At 42.3% G+C, this 27,195-nt stretch overlaps 1 protein-coding gene across 9 annotated transcripts in view; it reads right to left on the bottom strand.

Annotated features, from left to right (window-relative positions):
- The window catches only part of LOC140726183 (receptor expression-enhancing protein 1-like), an 88,289-nt gene that overhangs the window by 27,084 nt on the left and 34,010 nt on the right, over positions 1-27,195 (bottom strand). For 8 of the 9 annotated variants that reach the window (XM_073042201.1, XM_073042203.1, XM_073042204.1 and 5 more), the window contains exons 4-7: positions 26,466-26,586; positions 15,785-15,823; positions 15,535-15,648; positions 910-1,069 (exon numbers count right to left, since the gene is read on the bottom strand). In XM_073042201.1, the coding sequence (XP_072898302.1) occupies positions 910-1,069; positions 15,535-15,648; positions 15,785-15,823; positions 26,466-26,586 (434 nt within the window). The remainder of the gene's footprint in view (positions 1-909; positions 1,070-15,534; positions 15,649-15,784; positions 15,824-26,465; positions 26,587-27,195) is intronic. The other variant, XM_073042202.1, reaches the window with a different exon arrangement.

Below are 27,195 nucleotides of genomic sequence, written 5' to 3'. Positions count from 1 at the left end.
CATCCAGTGGTGAAAGTGGGCAATGACGAATTTATTGGGAAAATTATAAACAGAAACAAAATGAAAGGAAAAGCTGGCAAAGGACTCAACCTACAGGGTAAAGAAACAGGAAAATGTTGAAAAGATTATAATAAAGTTTCTGGTTAAGGATGCCAACAGGATGTGCAGGATTATTCCACTGTTTCATATTATTTCTATGTAGTGATACAGCGTGGATAGACCCCTCCGGTCTTTCGAGCTACACCACCCCGTCAACCCCCAACAAACCCCATTAACCCCAACCTAATAACCTCATCATGGAACAATTTACAATGACCAATTAAATTACCCACTACATCTTTGGACTGTGGAGGAAACTGGAGCACCCGGGGTGGGGGGGGGTGGGGGGGGGTGTATCTACACACTCCACAGGGACGACGTACAGAGACTCCTTACAGAACGGCACTGGAATTGAACTCCGAACTCTGGAACACCCAGAGGTGTAATTGAGTCATGCTAACCGGTACTGTGGTTGCCCGTTAACGAACAGAAAATAAACTTGGGTTAAAAAGATCGTTTCCTGTGGGGTGCCACAGGATCATTACTGGGGTCTCAATTATTTATAATCTATATCGACAACTCGGGTGAAGGGGCCCAGCCCGGAAACAGTCTTCTTAGCCCAACAGTTTAATAACCAAGTACACTGCCTCACACCTTACTGACCAAACATGCCCTTCTGTGTGTTTTCTTTTCCTCATGTTTATCTAGGTCCTCCAATCAATGCAAGTTAACCACAATATAGCACATTTTATATTCTCACCACTCTTTGATTTAGGAGATTTCTCCTTATTTCCTTATTGGCTTTATTGAAGATTGCCTTGCATTTACAATCTCCCGGTAAGCGTGAAGCTTATTTGAACGAATGCTTACCCGAGTTATCAACTGTCTCTGTGATGTTCCGTGGTGTACTCTGGGCTTGGCTCTGTGCACTGCTTATCTGTTCAGTGGGATCATCGATGCTCTCTCCTCGAATCATCGTTAGGTCTTGCATGCTGAAGCTTCTTAGCCTCTCTGAGAGAGCTCCTTGTCCCTGGAGCAAGGGGGAAGGTTAGTTTCATCACATGACTTGTGAGCATTATAGAGACATAAGTGTGTGTGTGGGTTGGGGCACTGCTTGTAAATATTGTACACATACTGCTCCATTCATTATCATCATCATTAGATAGATAGATAGATAGATAGATACTTTATTCATCCCCATGGGGAAATTCAACTTTTTTCCAATGTCCCATACACTTGTTGTAGCAAAACTAATTACATACAATACTTAACTCAGTAAAAAATATGATATGCATCTAAATCACTATCTCAAAAAGCATTAATAATAGCTTTTAAAAAAAAGTTCTTAAGTCCTGGCGGTAGAATTGTAAAGCCTAATGGCATTGGGGAGTATTGACCTCTTCATCCTGTCTGAGGAGCATTGCATCGATAGTAACCTGTCGCTGAAGCTGCTTCTCTGTCTCTGGATGGTGCTATGTAGAGGATGTTCAGAGTTTTCCATAATTGATCGTAGCCTACTCAGCGCCCTTCGCTCAGCTACCGATGTTAAACTCTCCAGTACTTTGCCCACGACAGAGCCCGCCTTCCTTACCAGCTTATTAAGACGTGAGGCGTCCCTCTTCTTAATGCTTCCTCCCCAACACACCACCACAAAGAAGAGGGCGCTCTCCACAACTGACCTATAGAACATCTTCAGCATCTCACTACAGACATTGAATGACGCCAACCTTCTAAGGAAGTACAGTCGACTCTGTGCCTTCCTGCACAAGGCATCTGTGTTGGCATTATGTGCCATGTCATATGACGTAGGTGATCATGGTCTTTCCATGACCATGATTGTTCTTGGTAAGTTTTTCTATAGAATTGCTTTACCATTTCCTTCTTCTGGGAAGTGCCTTTACAAGCCATTAACAATACTGTTCAGAGATTGCCTGGCGTCAGTGGTTGCATAACCAGGACATGTGACATGCACCAGCTGCTCATATGAGCATCCGTCACTTGCTCCCATGACTTCACATGACCCTGATCCAGGGGCTATGCCTTGCCCAAGGGTGCCCTGCAGGCTAGCAGAGGGAGGAGCGCCTTATGCCTCCAACCTGTCACTCCATTAAAGTAACAAAATCATCAAAACTGGTAAAACTGACTTTAACTTCGAGCTTCTACTACGGTGGGACAAAGTTGAGATGGATCATCCATTCAGTATATGTAGCCGAAATTGTTGTCAATGCTTTGACCTCACCTTCAGCCATCAAATGCTGGGCCTCACTATTGATAAAGCTGGGGTGACCCATAGACCCAATCCTAACTAGGTATGGCACATTAGAAATGCGATATGTACACGTTCCCCTTCCCCCACTTTCTTACTGTGGCTCCATCCCTTTTCCTTTCTGTTCCAGATGAAGGGTTCCAGCCCAAAACGTCAGCTGCTTATTTATTTCCATAATCTGTTATCAGTTGGTGGAAAACTACTACCGTGCCAGCTGTAAGATGGTGGTTCATTCCCTACCACTGTAAGGAGTTTGTATGTTCTCCTCCATGAGAACGTGTGGGTTTCCTCTGGGTGCTCTGGTTTCCTCCCACATTCCAAAGACATACTCGTGAGTTGTGAGCATGCTCTGTTGGTGTTGGAAGCATAGCAACATTTGTGGGCTGCTCAGCACAATCTCGCTGATTTGATTTGACACATTTCACCGTATGTGACAAATAGAGCTAATCTTTAATCTTTTCTTTGCCTGTCCTGCTGAGTTCCTCCAGCATTTTGTGGTGTGTTACTCTTCGATACAACCCATGTGATTCCATAGTAAACACAAAACTTCCTCCGTTAATAGCAATCATTCACAGATGGAATATTTTGTGTTTTTCTGAATAAGGTGCAGAGAAGTTTGCCTGGTAGAATGTCTCATTTATAAAGAGAGATGGGATAACCTGGGTTCGTTCTCCTTGGAGCAGAAGAAGCTGAAGAGGAGAGGGAGTCTGACAGAGGTATATGAAAGTAAGGAGGGTAGATGGTAAGACACATGGCAGAGGTGACCAAGACCAGAGAGCATAAGTTTAAGAAGAGGAGGAAAAGATTTAGGGAAGCTCTAGGCTTTATAAAATTTGATGATAGCCTAACTTACAAATAAGACATTCAATTAGCTCATCATTCCTGGATTTCTATCCCCAGGATCATTCTTATGAACCTCCTCTGAATCCTCTCCAATGCCAGCACATCCTTTTTCAGATAAGGGGCCCAAAATGTTTGGGGGAGGGGTTGCAATCAGTGCAAGAGTTCATTTGTTGGTGATGGCAGTACGAGGTTTTAAAAGAGCTCAGGCCCTTTTGGGACTTCTCGGCGGGCTGTTATCCATGTGAGAGGTCATTCATTCTCCCACATCATTGAGCACATCTACACGGAGCGCTGCTACAGGAAAGCAGTTTCCATCATCAAGGACCCACACCACCCAGGTCATGCTCACTTCTCGCTGCTGCTATCAGGAAGAAGGGTCAGGAGCCTCAGGTCCCACACCAATAGGTTCAGGATCAACCGTCTGACTCTCAAACCAGAGGGAATAATTTCATTCAACTTCACTTGCCCCATCATTAAAATGTTCCCACAACCTATGGACTCATTTTCAAGGACTCTTCATCTCAAGTTCTTGATTTTTATTATTATTATTATTTCTTTTTTTATTTTGTATTTGCAATTTGTTATATTTTGCATATTGGTAGTTTGTCCGTCCTGTTGGGTGCAGTCTTTCATTGATTCTATTATGCTTTTTGGATGTTTTGAGTATGCCCGCAAGAAAACAAATCTCAGGGTTGTATATGGTGCTATATGTATGTGGCTGCCTGTAAGCTAACAAATCTCAAGGTTGTATAATTTATACATTCTTTAATAATAAATGTACTTTGAATCTTTGAATAAGTACATTGATAATAAATTTACTTTGTACTTTGTACTTCGCTTGTTGTGAGTGAAAAATCCCAGGAGTTCAGCAGTTTTTGAGGTACTCAATTCACCCTGAATGGCACCAACAATCATTCCTTGCTCAAAGTCACTCAGATCACATTTCTCCCACATTCTGATGTTTTGGTCTAAACAACAACTGAACCTCTTGACCATTCCTGCATGCGTTGATGCACTGAGTTGCTGCCACATGGTTGGCTGATTAGATATTTGGATTAACAAGCAGGTAAACAGGTGTACCTTATAAAGTGGCCTCTGGGTGTAGTCAACATTCTCTACAAAATGGACTATGCTGCAAACCACAGGACATATAGGGTGTTCCAAACTGTACACTTCATGCAGTCAGACAGACTGAGCCCTGCAAGATTTGCACTCACTGCCAGTTTGCAAACTCTGACAACACAGCAGTGTGTTAGGATTACTCAATCAACCGGGGTTTTAAGAAGCTATAGCACAATGAGATACAGTTTCTATTCCACAAGAGTTCCAGTTTCCATGCTAGTTAACCTCTCCCCATGCAATTACCGAAGAAATTTTCCCCTTTGTCTGTGCACTCACATGTATAAAGCCAGTATACCTTGGAAGGATGCTTGGGAAGCAGAAGATAAAGGAGTATGACTTAAATTCTCAAATATTTAATACATCCCTGCATTTATTTGATCCTTTAGTTTAATGAAATAATTAAACAGATGCCTGTGTTGCAATATTGGATTCAGAGGAGGCTCACGAGAATGATCTCGGGAATGATATATGAGGAGTGTTTGATGGCTCTGGGCCTGTATTCACTAGAGTTTAGAAGAATGAGGGGGGATCTCATGGAAACCTATTGAATATTGAAAGGCTAGATAGTGTGGATGTAGAGAGGATGTTTCCTTTAGTAGGGGAGGTGGTCTAGGACCAGAGGGCACAGCCTCAGAAAAAATGGACATCACTTTAGCCAGAGGGAAGTGAGTCTGTGGTATTCATTGCCACAGACGGATGTGGAGGCCAAGTCATGGCATATACTTAAAGCAGAGGTTGATAGGTTCTGGATTAGAAAAGGTTTCAAAGGTTACAGGGAGAAGGCAGGAGAATAGGCTTGAGAGAGATAATAAATCAGCCACAATGGAATGGCAGAGCAGACTCGATGATCCAAACGGCCTAGTTCTCCTCCTCTGTCTTATGGTCTTATGGTTTTATAATTAACACTCTTCATCACACCAAAACTGTAAAGCACATCCAAATATAGAGAACCTCTGTAGATCTGCTCCCCTTGCTTGATCATTGATAATACACTTGACTTCATCCTTACTATCATATTGGAAGTCACAGGTTTCTCCAGATCAGTGTTACTTGTCTGTGGGAGTTCATATTAGTTACCTATGCTTTAAACGCAGAAACCAACAAATGGCAAAAAGCAAGGAATCTGAATTAGGCAGGGTTTATTAGTACGGGGTTAGTAGCTACACATTCCAAATTATCTTCCCCTCTTTTAACTCCATATAAAGGATTAGGTTGAGAAGGCTTGACACCTATTGCAGAGAAAGCAGTTCTGATAAGCTGAAAATCATAAACACACAAGAGATTCTGCAGATGCTGGAAATCTGGAGTAACACACTCGGAGAAGCAGGGTGGACTCAGCAGCTTTGGCCGCATCTATGGAGAGGAATAAAAAGCCAACGGGCCTCCGCCCGAAACGTCTATTCCTCCCTATATTAAGGGGTTCCCAACCTGGGGTCCACGGATCCCTTGTTTAATGGTATTGATCCATGGCATTAAAAAATGTTGGGAATCCTGCCACAGATGCTGCCTGACCTGCTGAGCTCTCCCAGCATTTTTGTCTACTATGATAAGCTGACATAGTACAGGGAAGGGGAAAGACATCTCAGGCTACTCACATTGAACATGTGTATGAACATTGCCTGTCACTTCCTGTATATCCAACCTCATGTAGTCAGCTCCACTAACTTCAGTCACAGAACTAAGAATGCCTGGCTCTTCCCACAAGAATTCAAACTTCTTCCCACAGACACCACCTTTAACAATCCAGCAGAGACAAGGACTGCCACAGTAAAAATAATTCACTATTATAATATAGTCATAGCTGCCTAAAAGCAGCTATTCCAGTAGGAATTGTGAAATGAAGTAAATAAAATACTCTAATGAATTCATTGGAATGACACTATTTTATGTCCCATGAACTGATCTGAATAACACAATATCAACATGGATTCAAAAATATAAAGCCAAGAGATTCTGCAGATGTTGAAAATCCAGAGTAACACTCACAAAATGTGCAGGAACTCAGCAGATCAGGCAGCATCTATAGAGCTGAATAAAGAGAGGATATTTCTGACTAAGACCCTTCATAGTTCTCTGGATGTCCAGTCTCCGCAGAATCTCTTGTGTTTAGAGAAATTAGGTGGTTTATGTGCATAATCACATGTGCTTTAAACTTATGCTCTATCAAAAGCATTCTGAAGATCCAAGAATGTCCATTGGTTGTCCCTTATAGAGTCATAGATTCATAGAATAGTACAGCATAGAAACAGGCCCTTTGGCCCATCTAAACTGCCTCTTCCCATCAACCTACGCTGGGACCACAGTCCTCCAAACCCCTCCCATCTATGTATCTATCCAAACTTCTCTTAAATGTTGAAATCGAGCTCGCATGCACCACTTGTGCTGGCAGCTCATTTCACGCTCTCACAAACCTGAGTGAAGACATTTCTCCTCATGTGCCTCTTTTTACCTTTCACTCTTAACCCATGAACTCTAGTTGTAGTCCCACCCAACCTCAGTGGAAAAAGCCTGCTTGCATTTACTCTATTTATACCCCCCATAATTTTGCATACCTCTATAAAATGTCCTCTCAATCTTCTAAGTTCCAAGAAATAAAGTCCTAATCTATCCTTATAACTCAGGTCCTCCAGTCCCAGCAACATCCTTGTAAGTTTTCTCTCTACTCTTTCAATCTTGTTTACATCTTTCCTGTAGGTAGGTGACTAAAACTGTGCACAGTATTTCAAATTAGGCCTCACCAATGTATTATAAAACTAAAACATAGACTCCCATCTTCTGTACACAATAATTTGATTTATGAAGGCCAATGTGCCAAAAGCTTTTATTATGACCCAATCAACCTGTGATGCCACTTCCAATGAATTATGGACCTGTATTCCCAGATCCCTCTGCTCTGCAGCACTGCTCAGTGCTGAACCATTCACTGTGTAAGACCTACCCTGCTTGGTCCTACCGATGAGCAACACCTCACATTGTTTACATTAATTCTATCTGCCATTTTTCAGTCCATTTTTCCAGCTGGTCCAGACCCTGCTGCAAGCTCTGATAGCCTTCCTCACTGTCCACTACACCCCCAATCTCGGTGTCATTCACCAATTTGCTGATCCAGTTAACCTCATTATCACTCAGATCGTTGATATAGATGACAAAACGTTTTTTTCTAGTTTACTATTTGCAACCTCAAGAAATTCCATTAGAGTTGTTAGGTTCTATAGAAGCTAGAAACCCAGTGTAATATACACACACAATGCTGGAGGAGCTTAGCAGCATCTATGGAAAGGAATAAACAGACATTGTACATGCCAAGGCTATTCATTAGGAATCTAAAGGGTCTTGTCCCGAAACGTCGACTCTTTATTCCTCTCTGGAGATACTGCCTGACCTGTGGAGTTCCTCCAGAATTTTGTGTGTTACATGGAATCAAAGTATTTAATTGCTTTTTCACCATTACTAATATCACCAAACTCATATAGCAAAAGGGCAAGGCCATTACATCAATTTAGGTTCATTGAATCATAAAGCGTTCAGTGGGTTTCTACCAATACTGGAGTTGATCTTGCTAAAGATGCTGATCTTGCTATCAGTCTATTGGCGTTACTTCCCCCAGATCCCAGCTGGATGAACATGAACGGAATACAATTATCATATTAGCATTTTGGAATCATTAACGTTTCCACTAGAATTCACAGAGTCCACACCTGGAGTACTGTGCGCAGTTCTGGTCTCCATACTTGAGAAAGGATACACTGGCTTTGGAGGTTCACCAGGTTGATTCCAGGGATGAAAGGGTTAACCAATTAGGAGACTTATTGAGTCGCCTGGGACTATACTCTCTGGAATTCAGAAGAATGAGAGGGGATCTTATAGAATCATACAAAATTTTGAAAGGGATAGATAAGATAGAAGTAGAAAAGTTGTTTCCATTGGTAGGTGAGACTAGAACTAGGGGACATTGCCTGAAGGTTCGGGGGAGAAGATTTAGGACGGAGATGAGGAGAAACTGTTTTTCCCAGAGAGTGGCGAATCTGTGGAATTCTCTGCCCAGGGAAGAAGTTGAGGCTTCTTCACTAAATATATTTAAGATAAGAGTTAGATAGATTTTTACATACAGTAGTAGAGGAATTAAGGGTTATGAGGAAAAGGCAGGTGGATGAAGCTGAGTTTATGGACAGATCAGCAATGAATGGCAGGGCAGGCTCGATGGGCCGGATGGCCTACTCCTGCTCCTATTTCTTATGTTTTTATACAAGCAAGGAAACAAGTCCTTCAGCCCAACCTGTCCATGCTGACCCAGTTGCTTACCCGAGTTAGTCCCATTTTTCTATGATTAGCCAATTTCCCTCTAAACAGTTCCTATCCGTGTACATGTTCAAATGCTTTTAAACATTGTAGTTGTGCCCACTTCTATCACTTCTTCTGGCAGCTCATTCTATTATCACCATCACCTTCTTTCTGAAAAGGTTTCCCCTCGGGTCCCTTTTAAACCTTCCCTCTCTCGTCTTCTATCCGTGTACCAGTGTAAACTCTTTTTAACATTGTCTGATACCACCAGCTTTAAGAATAGCTACTTCCCTTCTACCTTTTGGTTCTTGAACCAACCTGCACAACCCTAATCACTATCTCAGTATAGCAACACTTTGCACTACAATGTACTTCTATTGTAATAACTATCTATATTTTCTCTTGTATAATTTATCATAATTTATGTTTGTTCTTGTGAGTGATGCGGCTCTGATGATACCTATGTGTTTGTGATGTTGTTGCAATTAATACTTTTAATTGCATATTGCATACCACCCTCAGACTCCTACCTCCAAGCCAATTTTGTATCTAGTTTGCTAGCTTACCCTGATTCACACTGACCTAACCTTCAAGACCAGTCTACCATCTGGGACCTTGTCAAAGACCTTGCTAACATGTAAGCAATGTTTACCACCTGCCATCGTCAATCCTCTTGACACTGTGACAAGCAGGGAGGACGCTGTGAAGGGCCTGATATCATGCTCTATTTTGCTATGACTCTGAGTTTCAGGCAACCAGGTGAAGGCAAGAACACGAGGACCGTGCAATGTGCTCTTTACGATTGGAATATGGCTTCAATTCCCCAGGCTGCTTATTTTGTTTCTCAGGAACCACAATCACCCAAAGTTCTTTGTTGGTTATTTGGTAATTTCATATAGAAGTTCAAGATCTTTAGCAGCAGGTGGAGACTTGATGGCTCAACACTTAGGTATTTGATGTCAGTAATATAGAAACATAGAAAACCTACAGCACAATACAGGCCCTTTGGCCCACAATGCTGTGCCAAACATGTGCTTACTTTAGAAATTACCTAGGGTTACCTGTAGCCCTCTATTTTTCTAAGCTCCATGTTCCTATCCAGGAGTCTCTTATTAAAAGACCCTATCATTTCCGCCTCCACCAATGTCGCTCATTTCACGCACTCACCACTCTCTGCAAAAAAAAACTTACCCCTGACATCTCCTCTGTACCTGCTTCCAAGCACCTTAAAATTGTGCTCTCTCATGTTAGCCATTTCAGCCCTGGGAAATAGCCTCTGACTATACACACAATCAATGTATCTCATCATCTTATACGCCTAATCATCAGTTCATCAGTTGGTGCCAGAGTAGCAACCAAGGCACAAGAGTCTCTCAATAAAATTATCATCCGAATACTTCCATGATCTTGGTCCCACAGCATTCTTCCACTTTGGAATCGTTCTGTAATTGTGTAAAAAAAAACCTGCTTCTTTGACAAAGTTTATGGTCCCTGTCGACATATTATCCTGTCTAATTACATTCCTGTGATGCGAAATGGGATTTTGAGGCCTCAAAATTCCAAATCAAAATCTTTTGTGTAGAGGCAACACTTCATTCAAAAATACATCACGTTAAATCAAGTAATTTCCTTGTCGTCTTAAGCCTGCGGGGAAAAATCCAACAGAAGTACAAAACAGGGAGAAATATGCAAATTGTCTATAAGACTGGAATTTCATAGCGGGTCAATCAATGTGTCAGTGGCATCACTGTCCAAAAAACTTCTGTTATTGAAACAGATGTACAGGAATCATGTCAACATGACTGCCTTTGGGAATGGCATTTGTTGAACTATATCGGAGCTAACAAGAATAGGAAGCCAAATGTAGTAAGAGTAGAAAAATACAGCAGACTGTCATAAGCACAGATCCTCAGACCTCCAGCCCAAGGTTGGCCTGGAAAGTAATAGTGTGTTCATGCATCAGGAGAACTCCTTATCGGTTAATTTTGGTGCAACACATTCAACATGCTGGAGGAACTCTGCATGTGTGGAAATGAATAAACAGTTGTCATTTCTGGCCAAGACCCTTCTTCGGAACTGGAAAAGAAGGGGGAAGAAACCAGAATAAAAAAGGTTGGGGGAGGTGAAGGAGGTTAGCTGGTAGGTGGAAAAGGTAAAGGACTGGAGAAGAAAGAATCTGATAGGAGAGGAGAGTGGACCATAGGAGAAAGGGAAGGAGGAGGGGACCCAGGGGGAAATGATAAGCAGGTGAGAAGAGGTAAAAGGCCAGTGTGGGGAATAGAGAGAGGGGGAAGGGGAGGGAACTTACTTTAACCTGAAGGAGAAATCAACATTCATGCCATCAGAGTGGAGGCTCCCAGACAGAATACAAGGTGTTGCTCCTCCACCCTGATAGTGGCCTCATCTTGGGACAAGAGGAGGTCATGGCTCATGGACCGACATGTTGGACCAGGAATGGGGATGGGAATTCAAATGTTTGGCCTCTGGGAAGTCCCGCTTTTGGTGTATGGAGCAGAGATGCTCAACAAAGCGGTGCCCCAAAGTTAATTTTGGTTTTAATGTGGGATTACTCTCTTTTTGTTACTAAATCTGGAATTATTTCCTCGTTAATGTTCTGGGTCTGATTCTGAACTCAGCTGTTTGACAGCTGCTCTTCAGCGGTGTTTTTGTGTACGTAACTCCAGTTAATCTAGAGATACGGAGAACTGGCTGAGCAGAATTGCTCAAATCAAACTCAGTTATTGGCCACTGGGTTTGTTTAATTGGAATAGAAACATTTTCACAGCCAAAGGTTGAGAGCTGAATGTGCTGATTTCTATTAAAAAAAACAGCGTGAACTTGAACAATTAGTCGATGCATTTGCAAAGATCTCATGCTCCTTATACTATTATCTGGTTAAGCAAAACACAAGTTAAAGTCAAGCAATCTACTTTCTTGTTAGAATACATGGCAAAAAGATGGAGAAAGTTTAGATTCATCCCACTACATTCTATACAGAACAAATGGAGAGAGAAAAGGGTAAGTGGACATTGAGCAGAGGGATGGATGGTGGGGGAGGTGGTGTCACATCGTCCAACTGACACTGAATTTGTCAGACTCCGATGGGCAAGTTGAAAATGTACTTTAAGTACATTCTATTGCTGGAAGTTTTGCAGCTACCTCTTAGCCTCATTCCATTGCTTTTTTAAGTGAACACAGAGCAAATGTACGACATGGAAGGAGGAATCATCCGCTTGGTCTTTTGTGCCTGCTGCACCATTTAATGAGATAGGAAACTCCCTCTCTGTATCTATCCTGTCAGGAATTTTCAGGATCTTACTGTGTTTCACTTAAGTCCCCCATCACACTTCTAAACTCTGGCGATACAAGCAACATTCTCTATAATTGTTTTACAGCTGCGCGGACCAACCCTTGTTCCGAGCAGGAGATGTTTACACAGCCTGAAAACTGTGCAGCACTTTATATAAAAGAAAATTCTGGCTGTGTGGCAAAAACGGAAATGTGCACAGGAGCATTTCAGTTACTGTACGGCCTCACAACTGCGCAGCTCAGAGGGAACAGTAGATACAAGCCTAACCTGTCCAACCTTTCCTCTTCAGGCTGCTCACTCATTCCTGGCATCAGTTGAAAGAAAATCTACTGGGCTGTTTCCAATGCATTAAAAGCCTTCCTGAAAGGAGCCCAGTGCCCTACATAGTACTCCAGAGTAACACATACGAAGGGGGAACGCAGCAGGTCAGGCAACATCTACACTGAGGAATAAACAGTCAACGTTTCACACCAAGACTCCTCATCGTGAAGGGAGAAGAAGTCAGAATGCGAAGGTGAGTCAGGGGAAGACTTCTGTTACTGCCCCTTTCCTTTCCAATCCTGATGAAGGGTCTTAGTCCAAAATATTGACTGTTTATTCCTCTCCACAGGTGCTGTCTGACCTGCTGAGTATCTCCAGCATTTTGTGTGTGTTACTCTCAATTTCCAGCATCTGTAAATCTCTTGTGTTCATCGCACCCCAGACCTGGTCTCATCAAAGTCCTATATGATTCAAGCAGTTAACATTTTTTGCTAGGGGGTGCTATAATCTATTCAACAATTTCTAAACCACCAAATGCGCTTATCTGTGGGGATCTACCTCACACTTGGTTCCTGTAATCATAATCAGGTACTCTCATAATGTAGGTGCTTCTAAACTGTTGTACACCTGCACCTGGGGAGACATTGTATGACATCAACAACATAACAGTAGAGTCAAAGCATGTCACAGCACAGAAATAGGTCCTTTGGCCCATCTAGTGCGTGTCAAAATATCATTCTGCTTAGCCCCATCAATGTACCATGACCATAGCTCACCATACACCTCCCATCCTTGCACTTATCCAAACTTTTCTTAACTTTTGAAATCGAACCCACATCCACTACTTCTGACAGCAGATTGTTCTGTACTCTCACCACCCTGAGTGAAGAAGCTCCCCCTTGGGTTCCCCTTAAATATTTCACCTTTCACCCATAATCTATGACCTTTATTTCTAGTCTCAGGGTTTGATTTATCTATCCATTTTTTGGTTTGAATGTTAATATAGTTCAGTCAGACACAGACAATTCAGAAACGAGAAAATAAAGATCAAGTTCTATACCAGAGAAGAATTCTTTGTGTTGCTTTGTATAGCTCTTTCTTTATATAAAAGATGTGTCAAAGGCACTATAGAAACTTACTCTGTAACTAATCATGCAAAATGCGTAACCATTTTTATTCATTTTTCAGAAACTGGACAATGCTGGCAAACTTAGCAGCTCTTGCCCATCCAAACTGCCATTGAGAAGGTGGTAGTGAACGGCCTCGTTGAATAGTTGTATTATTTTATCTCCGTTTTGTGTACCACATTATGAAGAAAGGAATAGAATACAGCCATTGTTTAAGCCGGTCAGAACCATGCATTAAATCAGAAGCATAAATGAAATAATGTTAAAGTCTGATTCTGAATCACATTGAAGACCAACCCCAACTCAGAAAATGTTAGTGAATCAGATGAGATTTTACAATAAGATTCAGTATTTGCATACAAAATGCAGGAGGAACTCAGTGGGTCAGGCAGCATCTGTGGAAATGGGCAGTCAAGATTTCAGGTCATCTGGATAGAGGGAAGAGAGCCAGGACAAAGGGCGAAGCAAGAGCTACAAAGAAAAAGGTGGACTGAGGTGAGCAGGGGTAATAGGGGCAGGTGGAGAAGGTAAGAGTGGGAACCGCCAGAGGCTGGGAGGTGTTGGTGGAGGCAACAGAGGTGGTAGATGGTGGAATCCGATAAGGAAGGAAGGAGGTAAATAAGGAAATGTGAGCAAAAACATTGACATAGGGTGGATGCAACCTAGAATATAGAACCTGCAATGATGAGGAAGAAGGAGTCTAACAGGCTTCAGATAGAAATTGGAAAGATATGGGAAATAAAATAATTTGCAGGTCTAGAGGAGAAAGCAAGAGTATAGACCGACTGAACTGGTCTGCAAAGAGCTGACATGGACTCAGTGGGTGGAATACTCACCTCCTAGGCTGGAATGATTTTGTGCTCCCATTGTTTAGTGAACTTTGTTTCTGAATTCCCTTCATGATCTCAGCAGTACTTGGACACATCACTGGCATGTTTAAGTTTTGGTAATACTAACAGGAAGGAGAGGAATCGTAGTTATAAGGGAAGGCTGGAGAGGCTAAGTCTCTTCACACTGGAATGTAGGAGTCTGAGGTGTGAACTTATGTCGAGGTTTATAAGATTATAAGGGGCATAGGTAGGATAGAGCTTTTTTTCCCAGGACAGAGCTGTCTAGAAATTGAAGACACAAGTTTAAGGAGAAATTTAAAGGAGATTTGATGGGTAGGGTGATGAATACCTGGAACAAGCTACCAGAGGCCATTTAAAAGGCATTTGAGCAAGGGACTTAGATAGGAGAGGTTCAAAATTCAAAGTCAAAGTAAATATTCTTATGTGACCAGATACTACCTCAAGATACATTTTCTTGTGGTCATTGACATTGGATACAAAAATATACAGAATCAGTGAAAAACTGCACACAAAGACAAACAACTAGTGTGCAAAAGAAGACAAAATGTGCAAATACAAAAACAAACGAAGAATAAATAATAACTCATATTGAGAACATGAGTTGTCGAATCCTTGAGAGTGAGTCCATAGATTGTGGAATCAGTTTAGTGTTGAGGTGAGTGAAGTTATCCACATTGGTTGAAGAAAATGATCTAATGGGGACCAAATGCATCCAGTGTAGCTCAGTCTCACAGTTGACACAGTGGGCTAGAAAGAGCCTGTTTCTGTACTGTACATTTCTATGATTCTATGGTCTGATGGCAGAGGTGATTCCCCAAGATGATGCCTGGCCTGGAACATTTCAGCTATGGTGAGGTTGGCCGTTTAACTTTGGAGTGGAGAAGGGTTAGCGATAATCTAACTGAGGTGTACAAAATATGAGGGCCAAGGAGAGGGTAGTTTTGGGAGAAAGTTTTCCACTTGGTTGGGCTAGCTATAAATAGAGAGCATAGGTTTAAGTGAGGTGTAGGAAGTTTACAGGGGATTTGAGGATGATTTCTGTTCATCTCAAGGGTGGGGTGGTGCAGGTGGATGTTCTCATAACATTGAAGAAGGATTCGGATGAGCACTTGAAACATTATGGTATAGAAGATGGGCTGGAAAATAGGAACATGATGTTCAGCACAAACACAGAGGCCCAAAAAGCCTGTTCCCACACCTTGGGACACTAAGCACAGATTTTCATCAAACTGACCTATAATCACTATAGGACACGTCAAATGCTGTGGGGTTCTACTGGGATATTATGAACTGTGATGATGAGCTTGTAATCAGGCTGCTGCAAAGCAGGAAGTCAAATATTATTTTGATTAAATGGTTCCAGGGATTACATTCTATCCGTAACGACGGGTGTCGTGTGCTGAGGTGCCGAGGGACGGGTTCTGCGGTGATTACCTTGGCAGCAGCTGTGACAGCAGCAGTCGCCGCCACATTCAGCCCACGCCTTCCAAACTGCACCACCGCCTCGTAGCTCCGATCCTTTGCCTGGCTCAGGTATTCATCAATCTCCTGCAAGGAAAACAAGCAAAGTGTGAGAAAGAGTCTTCTGCTGGGCTAGGCCACACCTCAGGCAGGCTCACATACACGAGTCTGGTACTCTCTCCTTCTCCCCCACAATTAGAACAACCATCCTGTCCTGGCCTACCTGTTTTTGTCCAGGCCTAACTCTACTGCTGTAGCTTTTCTGAAAAAAAAAGAGAATCAAAAGTATAATTCTTTGATTTTTGGTCATATTGTAGCCCATTCTACAGTCAACAATTACCGTGGACCTGTTCAATTTGCAAATAGTCCTAACTCATACATTGTCTCACTTGGCACAAGACCTTGTCCCTTGAAGACCTGAGTTTTCAAATCAGTTGTAGCATGGAGAATCAAGACTCTGACCAGATCACGCGTAAAGGATAATCAAATCTCCCTCCCATTCACCACATGGCGAACAGAAAGCACAACTCACTCACTTATGAAGAGCAAATGGACCTATCATTCCTGTCCCATCATCGTCCCTGTCTCACTCCCATGAAGAAACAAAGCCCCCACCCAATCAACACACGAAGAGCAGAAGACACGAACAGACCTACCACGCAGTAAGACTATCTCTCAGCAGACCCTGTTTTAACCAGTTACTTATATATCCACGCCCGTAGAATATCTTCCAATAACTGAAGTTAGCTGTGATCTACTCTTGGGTAATGGAATGGGAATTGGAGCTGTACACCAAATGGAAAATCAAACCCCATCATATTTGCTCAATCCAACAATGAGAATCCAGAGGAACCAGATAAATTACACAAGTTCCAAACATTCTACACTTACAAGTCACAGCATAGAATTTCCTGACTATCCACTTTACTCTAAAGCGAAAATCACCACAGTGCAATTCTCAATATGGGAAGTTATGCTTATTTTAGAAAAGCATTGAGCCGATTTCCCCAGCAGAGGCTTTCTGTTTCCCTGTAGTACTTTTCTCTTAACACACAGAGCAAACTAAAAATTAATTAAGCTACAGAGTAGCTGTTACGCAATTCAGTCACGAGGGGAGGGGTGGGGGGGGGGGGTTGCGACACATGTTGCAATTAATCAGAGGCAAAAATCTAAGTCACGTTGTCTGGCATCTTTAAGTTACACTGGAATGTCCGGTGCAGGTGCAGGTGCAGCTTCAAAGGGAACAGGGTGTTTTCCAGGCAGGTCACAGTCTGTGCTGGGTGAAAGCTTTAACTAGTTTGTAAAATAAACCAACTTGTTTATTCAATAATCAAAAATTGTGTATTCAACAATTTTTCTCTCAACAAACGGCTTTGCAAACTTGTACTGATGTTTTTCCAAACTAATTTTAGGTTTGGCAACCTAATATCGGTACACATACGTACCTTTCAGCAACTGTCAACAATTTATCGTGCTATCCAGCACATCTATGACATTTTTTTAACCTTGCCCAACCATGGCTTTGTGCCAAAGCATTGAAAACGGATGGTAAACAGTTCTGACCCTTTACTGCTAGTCTTCTAATGGGAGACAGGTCTACTTTCACAGTGCTGCTAAAGTCAATCAGCTTATAATTCTGAGGAACAAGAGTTAAGTATAGTGGCTGATTTTGACAAACTACAGTAAAGGGTCCAGAGGAGGTTTCAAAGAATTCTCCCGGGATTGAAACAAGGAGCATTTGATGGCTCTAGGCCTGTACTCACTGGAGTTTAGAGGAACAAAATCAGGGCTCTCATTGAAACATAACAAATATTGAAAGGCCTTCCTCCGTTTTGTAGTTCCAAGAACTAATTAAAAGAAAAGCACGGGAGCCTGGGATAACTCGTATAGACTTAGTTTCTCTCTTTAGTAAGGAATGCACTTCTGACATGGCAGTGTAGTGACATACGCCATTCACGTACTTTGTACATATAACCCGTAATGAATTATGTAAACAGCAAAGAGTGCTTAATCAAACAATATATTTACAAGATTACTCAAATAATAAATACACACCACTCCTCCCTGCTTAGCTGTAAACTCCAACTCAACACAGAATGCATCTCAACTATCCCGCCACTGCCTGTTACAGTTCAAGGTCGTACACAGGGCCCATATGTCTAAAACTAAATTATCTCGTATTTACTCAGATGTTAATCCCTGATGCGACAAATGCAAAAGGGGCAAGGCTTCCCTTATTCACATGTACTGGACATGCCCTGGCTTGGAAAAATACTGGAGAGATGTTTTCCAAACTCTATCCCAAATACTTAATTACAACCTGGAACCTAACCCTTTGATTGCTCTTTTCAGCACCTTGGGAGAGGGGGACATGCGCCTAAGTCCGACCAAACGTCGCATACTGGCTTTTGCCTCTCTTCTGGCCAGGCGCGCAGTCTTGCTCAGGTGGAGGGATGCCGCCCCGCCCACCCACGCTCAGTGGCTCAGGGACATCATGTCCAGTCTACACCTTAAGAAGATCCATTATTCAACTCTCAATTCAGACATAAAGTTTCAAAAGGTGTGGGGACCCTTTCTTGAATATTTTCAGAATTCCCAGCCAAACTAAAGGTTCATCCCTTCTTCCTTTCCTCTGCACATAACTCCCTGACTTTCAGCATTCTCCAGTAAAATTCTACAAAGTCAGACATGTAAACGTACAACAGTTTATGCGTTAGGAAAATACACCTTCTCTATACCATTGCAGCTCTGTGGGGACAAAGGTTCTGTTTAACCCCTTTTGCTAATGCAATGATGGCTTGGAGATAGGAATTGGGAGGGATGGGTCGGGGCAGGGAGGAAACCAAAGCATGATTGTACTATGGGTGCATCTCCTTCATAGATGTGAATTGCGTATTTGTTACATTATTCTGTACTGCACAAACCTCCTTTGTACTATGCTTTCTTGATTTAAAAAAAAACAATAAAAATATTGCTGAGAAAAAAAAGTACAAAAATCCTATAGCCGAGTCCATCATGGGTAAAGCCCTCTTCACTATTGACCACATCTACATGGAGCATTGTCACAGGAAAGCAGCATGCATCATCAAGGATCCCCACCACCCAGGCCATGCCCTCTTCTTATTGCTTCCATCAGGAAGAAGGTACAGGGGCCTCAGGACTCACTCCACCTGGTTCAGTAACAGTCATTACCCCTCAATCATCAGGCTCTTGAACCAGTGGGGATAACTTCACTTGCCCCATCAATGAACTGTTCGCATAACCTACGGACTCACTTTCAAGGACTCTTTATCTCATGTTCTCGATATTTATTGCTTATTTATTTAATATGATTATTTCCTTTTTTTCTTTTGTATTTGCACAGTTGTCTTTTGTACACTAGTAGTTTGCCCATCCTGTTGGCTGCAGTCTTTCATTGATTCTATTGTGTTTCTTGGATTTACTGTGTATGCCCACAGTAATAAATCTCAGGGTTAAATATGGTGACATATATGTACTTTGATAATAAATTTACTTTGAATTTTGAACAGGAAGTTTCTCATTGTATCTTGGTACATGTAACAACAAGAAACCAGTAATAACTTGAACCAATTGTTGAAGAATCTTGTTCCTCTGTTTATCTGTAACTAGGAGGGTTTACATTAACTTGATTGCCTTAACACTGTTAGCTGAAAGCAAGGTGGGTTTCCTATTCATCTTGACAGTATCAATTGCTTTGCATACGCATCTTTTTCATGAACACAGTTCATGATTTGATGGAATTAGAAGAACAATGAAGGCAGCATAGTGGTGTAGCCAGTGGAGCTGCTGAATCACAGATCCCAAGACCTAGGTTAATCCTAATCTCTGATGCTCTGTGTGTAGAGTTCACATGTTCTCCCTGTGACTCTATAACTTCCTCTGGGTGCCCACATCAATATGCCAGAGTGCTAGTTAGGAGGTTAATTGGCAATTGTGAATTGGCACTGGTATGTAGGTGAGTGGTAGAATCCGGGAGTATGCAGAGAAAGAGGTAGGACTAGCATAAGTGGGTGGCTGATGGTCAGTGTGGACCTATTAGACTAAGGGCCTGTTTCCATGCTCTACCATGTGCTAGATATGTATCTTATGGATGGGGGAATCAAGGGATATGGGGACAAGGCAGGAACCGGGTTTTGCTGGTAGATGATCAGATATGATCTCGGAATGGTGGTGCAGGCTCGAAGGGCCAAATGGTCTACTTCTGCACCTATTGTCTATTGTCATATGACCCTATCACTCTATAAGGCTTGATGACTATCAATAAACTTGTGCTTGTGACTTCCGAGGTGACAGGGCTTGAGTTAGCAGAGTTCAATGAAGTCCTTGATGCTGGAAATCTGGAACAATAGCAGGTCTTTTACCCTAAATGTTAACTCCATTACTCTTTACTGATGCTGCCTGAGTGTTTCCAGCATCTTCTGCTTGCATTTGGTTCAGTTAAATAGATTGCTCCATGGTCTTGGAGAAAAAGTAACTCTCATGAAGGGCAAGTGGCACCCACAAATCCTTTCATCCCTTGTCACTAGTTACTTTTCCAGCAATATTATGTCCAAGCAAACATCAAGAAAAAAACAATGTGCTTCAGTGCAGATGGCTCCTTTACTGTTATCATCCAACCACTAGAGGGAGATGATATCAATCCAGTCACAATAAATCTATTTAAGGAACTAACATTCTGTAGATGCTGGATATCTGAAATAAAAACAGTAAATGTGGGAAATGCTCAGCAGATCAGACAGCATCTGTAAAGAGAATTAACATTTCGGGTTAAAGGAATTTAAACAGAAATGCTAATTATTTCTGTTCAGCCTGACCTGAGTATTGCAAGCAGTTTTTGTTTTTAAACTCTTAATGGAAAGATTCTTAAAGAATTGCTGCACTTTCCTATCATCCTATAGCTGACAAGTTGCAATTGGAAGGGGTGTTTTTTTAGAACAAAGATGAAGAGAAATTTCTTTAGCCAGAGAGTGGTGAATCTGTGGAATTCGTTGCCACAGATGGCCATGAAGGCCAAGTCTTTACGTATGTTTAAGGCAGAAGATGATAGATTCTTGATTGATCAAGACGTGAAGGGATACGGGGAGAAAGCAGGAGATTGGGACTGAGAGGAAAAATGGATCAACCATGATGAAATGGCGGAGCAGACTCGATGGCCCAGATGACCTAATTCTGCTGCTATACCTTATGGTCTTATAGAATTGGAATTGGTTTGTTATTGTTACATATACAGTGAAAAACTTATCTTGCGTACTGTTCACAGAGATCAGATCATTACACAGTGCATTGCAGTAGAGCAAGCTAACGCAATAACAGAATGCAGAATAAAGTGTAATAGCTACAGCGGAAGTGCAGTGCAGGCAAACAATACAGTGTGTAAGATCATAACACAGTAGATTATGAGATCAAGAGTCCAATGTTATCATACTAGACAACTATTTAATAGTTTCATAAAAGCAGTGTAGAAACTGTCATTGAGCCTGGTGGCACGTACTTTCAGTTTTTTGTATCTTCAGCCTGATTGAAGACGGGAGAAGAGAGAATATCCAGGGTGGTTGGGGCCTTTGATTATGCTGGCTTTTACTGAGACAGCGAGAGGTATAGACTGAGTTCATGGAGGGGAGGCCTGGTTTCTGTGCTGTGCTAAGCTGTGTTGACAACTCTGCAATTCCTTGTGGTCACATGCAGAGCAGCTGTGCTCCTGCAGATATAGATTTACCTTCAGTAAAAGTGTATCATAAAGTTGCCAGCCAAGTTATCAACAAGACTTAGAGACCACATTAACCACAGCCATGCAGGAAGCACACTACAGGTTCTGGCAAGCTGCTGAATTCATCTCGTCAAAATCAACTTTGATAAATATCACCCTAAGTACTTTGAAAAAGTTGGCACGAGGCATTACCATCTAAAAGAGAGCCACTTATCCCCTCCCATCATAAACCCGGATTCATTCTGTGCACTGGTTAGTGAATACGTCAGGTGGAGAAGCCTGAAGAAGCATCTCTGATCATCCCTGTCACCCGTGGTTACTATGAAGTTCTGGGAAAGGAAAGACTGAAAAGCAGCCAGTTGCTGTCAGGAACTTCAGCAGGACAGCAGAGAGAACACGAGGGGATCTGGCAGGTCTTATTAACCAATAGCAGAAATTTTGATGCAAAAAAAGGGAAACTCTCACTTTTGGAAAGGTGAAGGCCTGATCAGTTTTTTTTCTCTTTCTGTGTTTGGTTTTCCTTCTGCTTCCTAAAGACACCGTTGAAACAGGGGCCTTCATTTTATTTTATTTTATTTAGAGATACAGCGTGGAACAGGCCCTTCTGGTCCAATGAGCCGCAGCACCCAGCAACCCACCTAACCTAATCATAGGACAATCTACAATGAACAATTAATCCACTAAGATGCATATTTACCTCATTATTCCTTAGCACTTATACCATCCTTAAAATTTTGCACACATTTGGCTTGGTTCTAAATTTATTAGCAAGATTGTGGGAATGCCACTTAAACTACACCTTACTTTATCCTTTCACACAAAGCCTTCAGAACATACCATCCATGTGCTGAATATCATCCCCACACTGACAGACAAATAAGCTGTTCTACGTAAAATTCCTCACCAACTAAGAACTAAGCTTTGATACGAGGTGGCCCAATGCTATAAGGATATCAGGGCACAATGCAGTAAAAGAGATGAAAGATTTTGTTATTTAACAACAGAGGAACTTCTCTGCTTTAGGAGCCAAGAGGCATTTTTCAATGTTGTGTAACAGCCTGGTTTGTTACATCACAAACCTGTGTTTGAATTGCCACAACATCTTGACTGATTTAGAATAATCCATGTTACTTAGATTTAGCTATTATAAACAAGGAAGGTTCTCCCTACAAGTAAATGATTCAAAGACCAAGGTATACAGATTTAAAACTTTACAGAAAAAATTTAGACCATGTTGGGAAGATGTTTTTCACTCAGAGAGAAACTAAGATCTGGAATTCACTGTCTGCAAAGGTGACAGAGCAGAATCAACCAGGATCTTCAGAAGGGAATTGTGGATTGAAGGGATCATCGTCAGCCAAAGGGCCCGTACATCGTGGGCTGAAGAACCTGACATTATGAGCTGAAGAGCCTGTATATCATAGGCCAAAGGGCCTGTACATCTTGATTGAAGGACCTGTACATCATGGGCAAAAGGGCCTGTACATCATGGGCCAAACAGCCTATACATTGTGGGCCAAAGAGCATATACATCATGGGCTAAAGAGCCTATACATCGTGGGCTGAAGCGACTGTATATCATAGGCCAAAGAGCCTATACATCGTGGGCTGAAGAGCCTGAAATCGTGGGCCAAAGGGCCTGTACATAGTGGGCCAAAGGGCCTATACATCGTGGGCCAAAGAGCATATACATCATGGGCCAAAGGGCCTATACATCGTGGGCTGAAGAGCCTGACATCGTGGGCCAAAGGATCTGTATTGTGCTGTAAAGTTCTATATTGAATTGAATGGATATGACTGAACAAAATATTTTGCAGGACAATGGGGAAAGAGCATGGGAATGGAATTGATGGGATTGCTCCATGTGGAGCTTGGGTAAATATAAAGAGCCAACGGACCTTCTTCTGTGCCATAACAATAGAACAAATTTATGATTCCAGGGTGCATTTACATGGAATGCAAATTGATCTTAATCCTGGACCCGTCAGCCCATGATTCTCAAGTCTTGGCTGAGACAGCATAGACTGAGGGATTGCTCATACGATGGCAACAGGGACATGTGAAGGTTGGAAGGTTAATAGGGCACAACCCCCATTCGCTACTCCCAATAACCTAGTGAGGTTATGGGCAACTGCACACAAGCCCACTAAGGTGCTCGCATGATACCTCTTACAGAAAGAGACAGTGCCTTTCAAGGATGTTTCATCTCATCAGTATTTATTGCTTATTTATTTATTTATTATTATTAATTCTTTCTTCTTGTATTTCTTCTTTGTATTTCTTCTTGTATTATTAATTCTTTCTTCTTGTTGACTTTTGCACATTGGTTGAATGCCTAAATAGGTGCAGTCTTTCACTGATTCTATTATGGATTTATTGACAATGCTTGTAAGAAAATGAATTCAGGGTTGTATCTGGTGACAATAAATTTACTTTGAACTTTGAACTAAGAACTTCTGAACTTTGATCCACTCCAACAGTACAATATTTTAAGGAGAAGGACTTGACCAGATAGGATGGTGTCAGAAAGTACCTCTTCCTTCAATGTGAAGAATAATGCTACAATTCTTTCTCATAGAATGCTGTTCAGACAGGGACTTCAGAGAACCTTCCAGTAAAATGGTGTCATATTTGGTCGCAGTGGCCTTAATGGGTCCAACAAGTGGTGCAAATGTTTGTCTTAAACATTTTTTCTTGTGTTTGCAAGACCCTGTTGGACATTGGTAACACAAAATACTGCAAATCTTGTTCAATGGTGAGACTGACGGTGGGGGAGCTGTGTTCTTGAGCAGGACAGGCCATCATGCCACAGCATTGCCTGTTACAGCTAGCAGGAAGCGATGAGGGAGAGAACAGGGTCGCGACGGGTGCACTCAAATCCACGATGGGTTGGGGGCTATGCCCCTGCAGACTGATCTCCCGTCGGTGGTGTTCTACAGCGTTCACTCCCAGGAAGACAAGCTGGATTGCCTTAGTCTGCATCTGACCCAGCGCAAGATGAGCAACTGCCATGTGCTTGTTTTTGCGGAAATGTGGCTCCAGGACAACATTCCAGACACCATCAATCTTCAGGTCATGCCACTCAGGGTCTTGTACTAATATTATTTTGTGACTGTCTGTGCTGTTGTAACTATTTTACATCGAACTGCTTGCTGTGAGTTTGCATCTGTTTTATCTACCGGGTGAGTTCAGCCACGCCATATTACTAGTTGTCTACATTCTGGCTTCCCGATGCAGTCTCAATGCTACGTGTGATGTCATACACACTACCGTCACAAGACTCCAGATTCAACACCCCAATGCGTACATTGCAGTATCGGGAGAGTTCAACCATGTTTCTCTCTTGACGACCCTACCCACCTTAAATCAGCTTGTCAAGTGTCATACAAGAGAAAATAAAACATTGGATCTTGTGTATGCAAAAGCCGCACAGCTCTTCTCTCACTAGGAAGATCAGATCACAACCTAATTCCCCTCATGCCCTTGTATAAGCCCAAAGTTCTGCAACAGCTAGTTACCACCAAGACAGTAAAGATATGGTCTCCAGAAGCCATCAAGGCCTTGAAGGGCTACTTTGAGGTTACTGATTGGAATGTCCTTTGTAAACCAGATGGGGAGGGCATTAACAGACTAACTGATTGCATCACTGGCTACATCAACTTCTGTGTGAACACTGGAATACCATCAAGGACAAATCGCTGCTTCCCTAACAACAAATCATGGGTCACCAGTGATCTTCTCAACCACAGAAAGAAAGCCTTTAGATCAGCAGATGGAGGGATTGAAACATGTGCAGAGGGAGCTAAAGGAGAAAATCAAGGAATACTAGAAAGAGCTGGAGAACAAGCTTGGGCAGAGTACCACATGGGAGGTGTGGAGAGGTAAGGAGAACATCACTGGCTTCAATCAGTCTAGCTGTACAGCATCAGAATGCAGCTGTGAATCGGTTAATGAGCTAAACCAATTGTCCAAAAGGTTTGACAATTGCCCTCCTGATCACACACCCTTCAGCAGAGGGACCCAATGCTCCCTCAACAACAATGCCTCCCCTCTCCCCTCTTCCCTCCTCCTCACTCCAGTTCAACACATGGATGAAGAAGATAGCCTACTACAATCTACATCCCCTCCTTACCCTGCACCTACCATCCACACCTCCACGTAACAAAGGCCATCGTCCCAATCTTCACTTCCCCCAGCCCCCACCTTCCACCATCCCCCGAGTCATCATGAACTGCCCTTCACTACTGAGCAGGTGTGAAGGGCTCTGGGGAAACTCAGACATGGCAAATCATTGAGATCTGATGGTGTGAACCCCAGGGTCCGGAAGGAGTGTGCTGAGCAGCTGTGTGGAGTTCTCCAGCGCATTTTCCATCTGAATCTCAGTCTGGAAAGGGTCCCAATTGTGTGGAAAATATCATGTGTGGTTCCAGTACCCAGGAAGGGCCTAATGAAAGTCTTGAATAACTCAGGGACACGTACTACTATTATTTTGTGACACTCTGGGCTGTTGTAACTATTTTACATTGAACTGCTTGCTGTGAGTTTGCATTTGTTTTATCCATCTATCCAGTGGCCCTGACCTCACACATCATGAAGACCCTAGAGCAGCTGGTCCTGGCTCACCTCCGACCCCTAGTCAGATCAGCCCTCCATCCCCTGCTGCTTATCTACCAGGAGCTAGAGTCAGTGCCTTGTGCTTTGGGTGTTGGTAGGGTCACCCATGCCAAACAGATCAAAGGGTAGGGGCCAGACTAAGAATGGTCCACTGGTCCTCCAGGTTCAGGAGGCTAACTACCCTGACTGATCAAAAAAAATAGTTGCAGATACAGCAATGAAGAATCCTTCATCTATGTGTGATGGTACAGACAGACAGACAGAGATGGAGGACCTTTGCTGCTGCCCTAAACACCAGCAGTGTAATGGGCAGTAAGTAAGTATGTTCTTGGTACAATGACAATCAAACTTGAACTTGAACGTCTAAGTTAATGGTTCTTGGACCAAGATAAACAGATGATGAAGATACCGATTAGCCATGGTCTCAGGAATTGGTGGTATGGTATCGATGGGCTTAATAGACAACCTGTGTTAGTGAGCAGAATTGGTTTGTAAACCCAGTTTACCTATTGTAATTAACCAGTGTACTGGAATAGTAAAGTTACTTCATAAGCTGACTCACCTGCTCTTTTGAAGAGAGTGTTGGATGCACAAATTTCCTGTAGAGAACACTGGAGCCTTTCGTGTAGGGGGACAGCAGCCAAATTACAAAGGCAATCTTAAGTTCATAATAAAACGGAAACCTGGCCGAAGAAGAAGAGATGTTTCTAAGATATATCTCATCTTTCCTTATAGAATAAGAGTACACAAGATGCTCACGTTAAAAGCTTTCATCTTTAACCACTCTCTACCACAGATGTATACATACACACACTCACACACATTAAATGTGCACTCACTAATACAGATGTATACATGCGTGTTATGTTGTAGAGAGTGCAGAGCTTATTTATTTATTACTATTATTGTTGTACTTTATTTTTTCTCAGCTCAAGCTGGTAAAACCTGAGGTACGGGCACAGCCAAGCACACCAATTTTTCAATTGCCAGAAATTTTCAGACTATTCTCGTGGTAGGCCTAATTGTTTAATGCTATTGTGTAGTGACTTTGGAATGACACTAGTTTTAGATATTACTATTGGGGCAATGTATACCCTTTTCAGGTTCCATGGTCTTTCAGTTTCCTCTTTTAATTCAGCATATTTCAGGTGTTTTTCACTTCGTAATTTCTGTATGTTATGTGTGTTTGCAATGGCAATATCTATTAAGTAAGTTGTTCTTGCTTGTTTATTCTGTAACATTATGTCTGGACGGTTATTATGGATTGTCCTATCTGTAATAATGGATTGGTC

The sequence above is a fragment of the Hemitrygon akajei genome, chromosome 4 (assembly GCF_048418815.1).
Source record: "Hemitrygon akajei chromosome 4, sHemAka1.3, whole genome shotgun sequence".
NCBI lineage: Eukaryota > Metazoa > Chordata > Chondrichthyes > Myliobatiformes > Dasyatidae > Hemitrygon > Hemitrygon akajei.
Note: the sequence above shows the minus strand (reverse complement) of the source record. Positions and strands in the feature narration are given on the sequence as shown.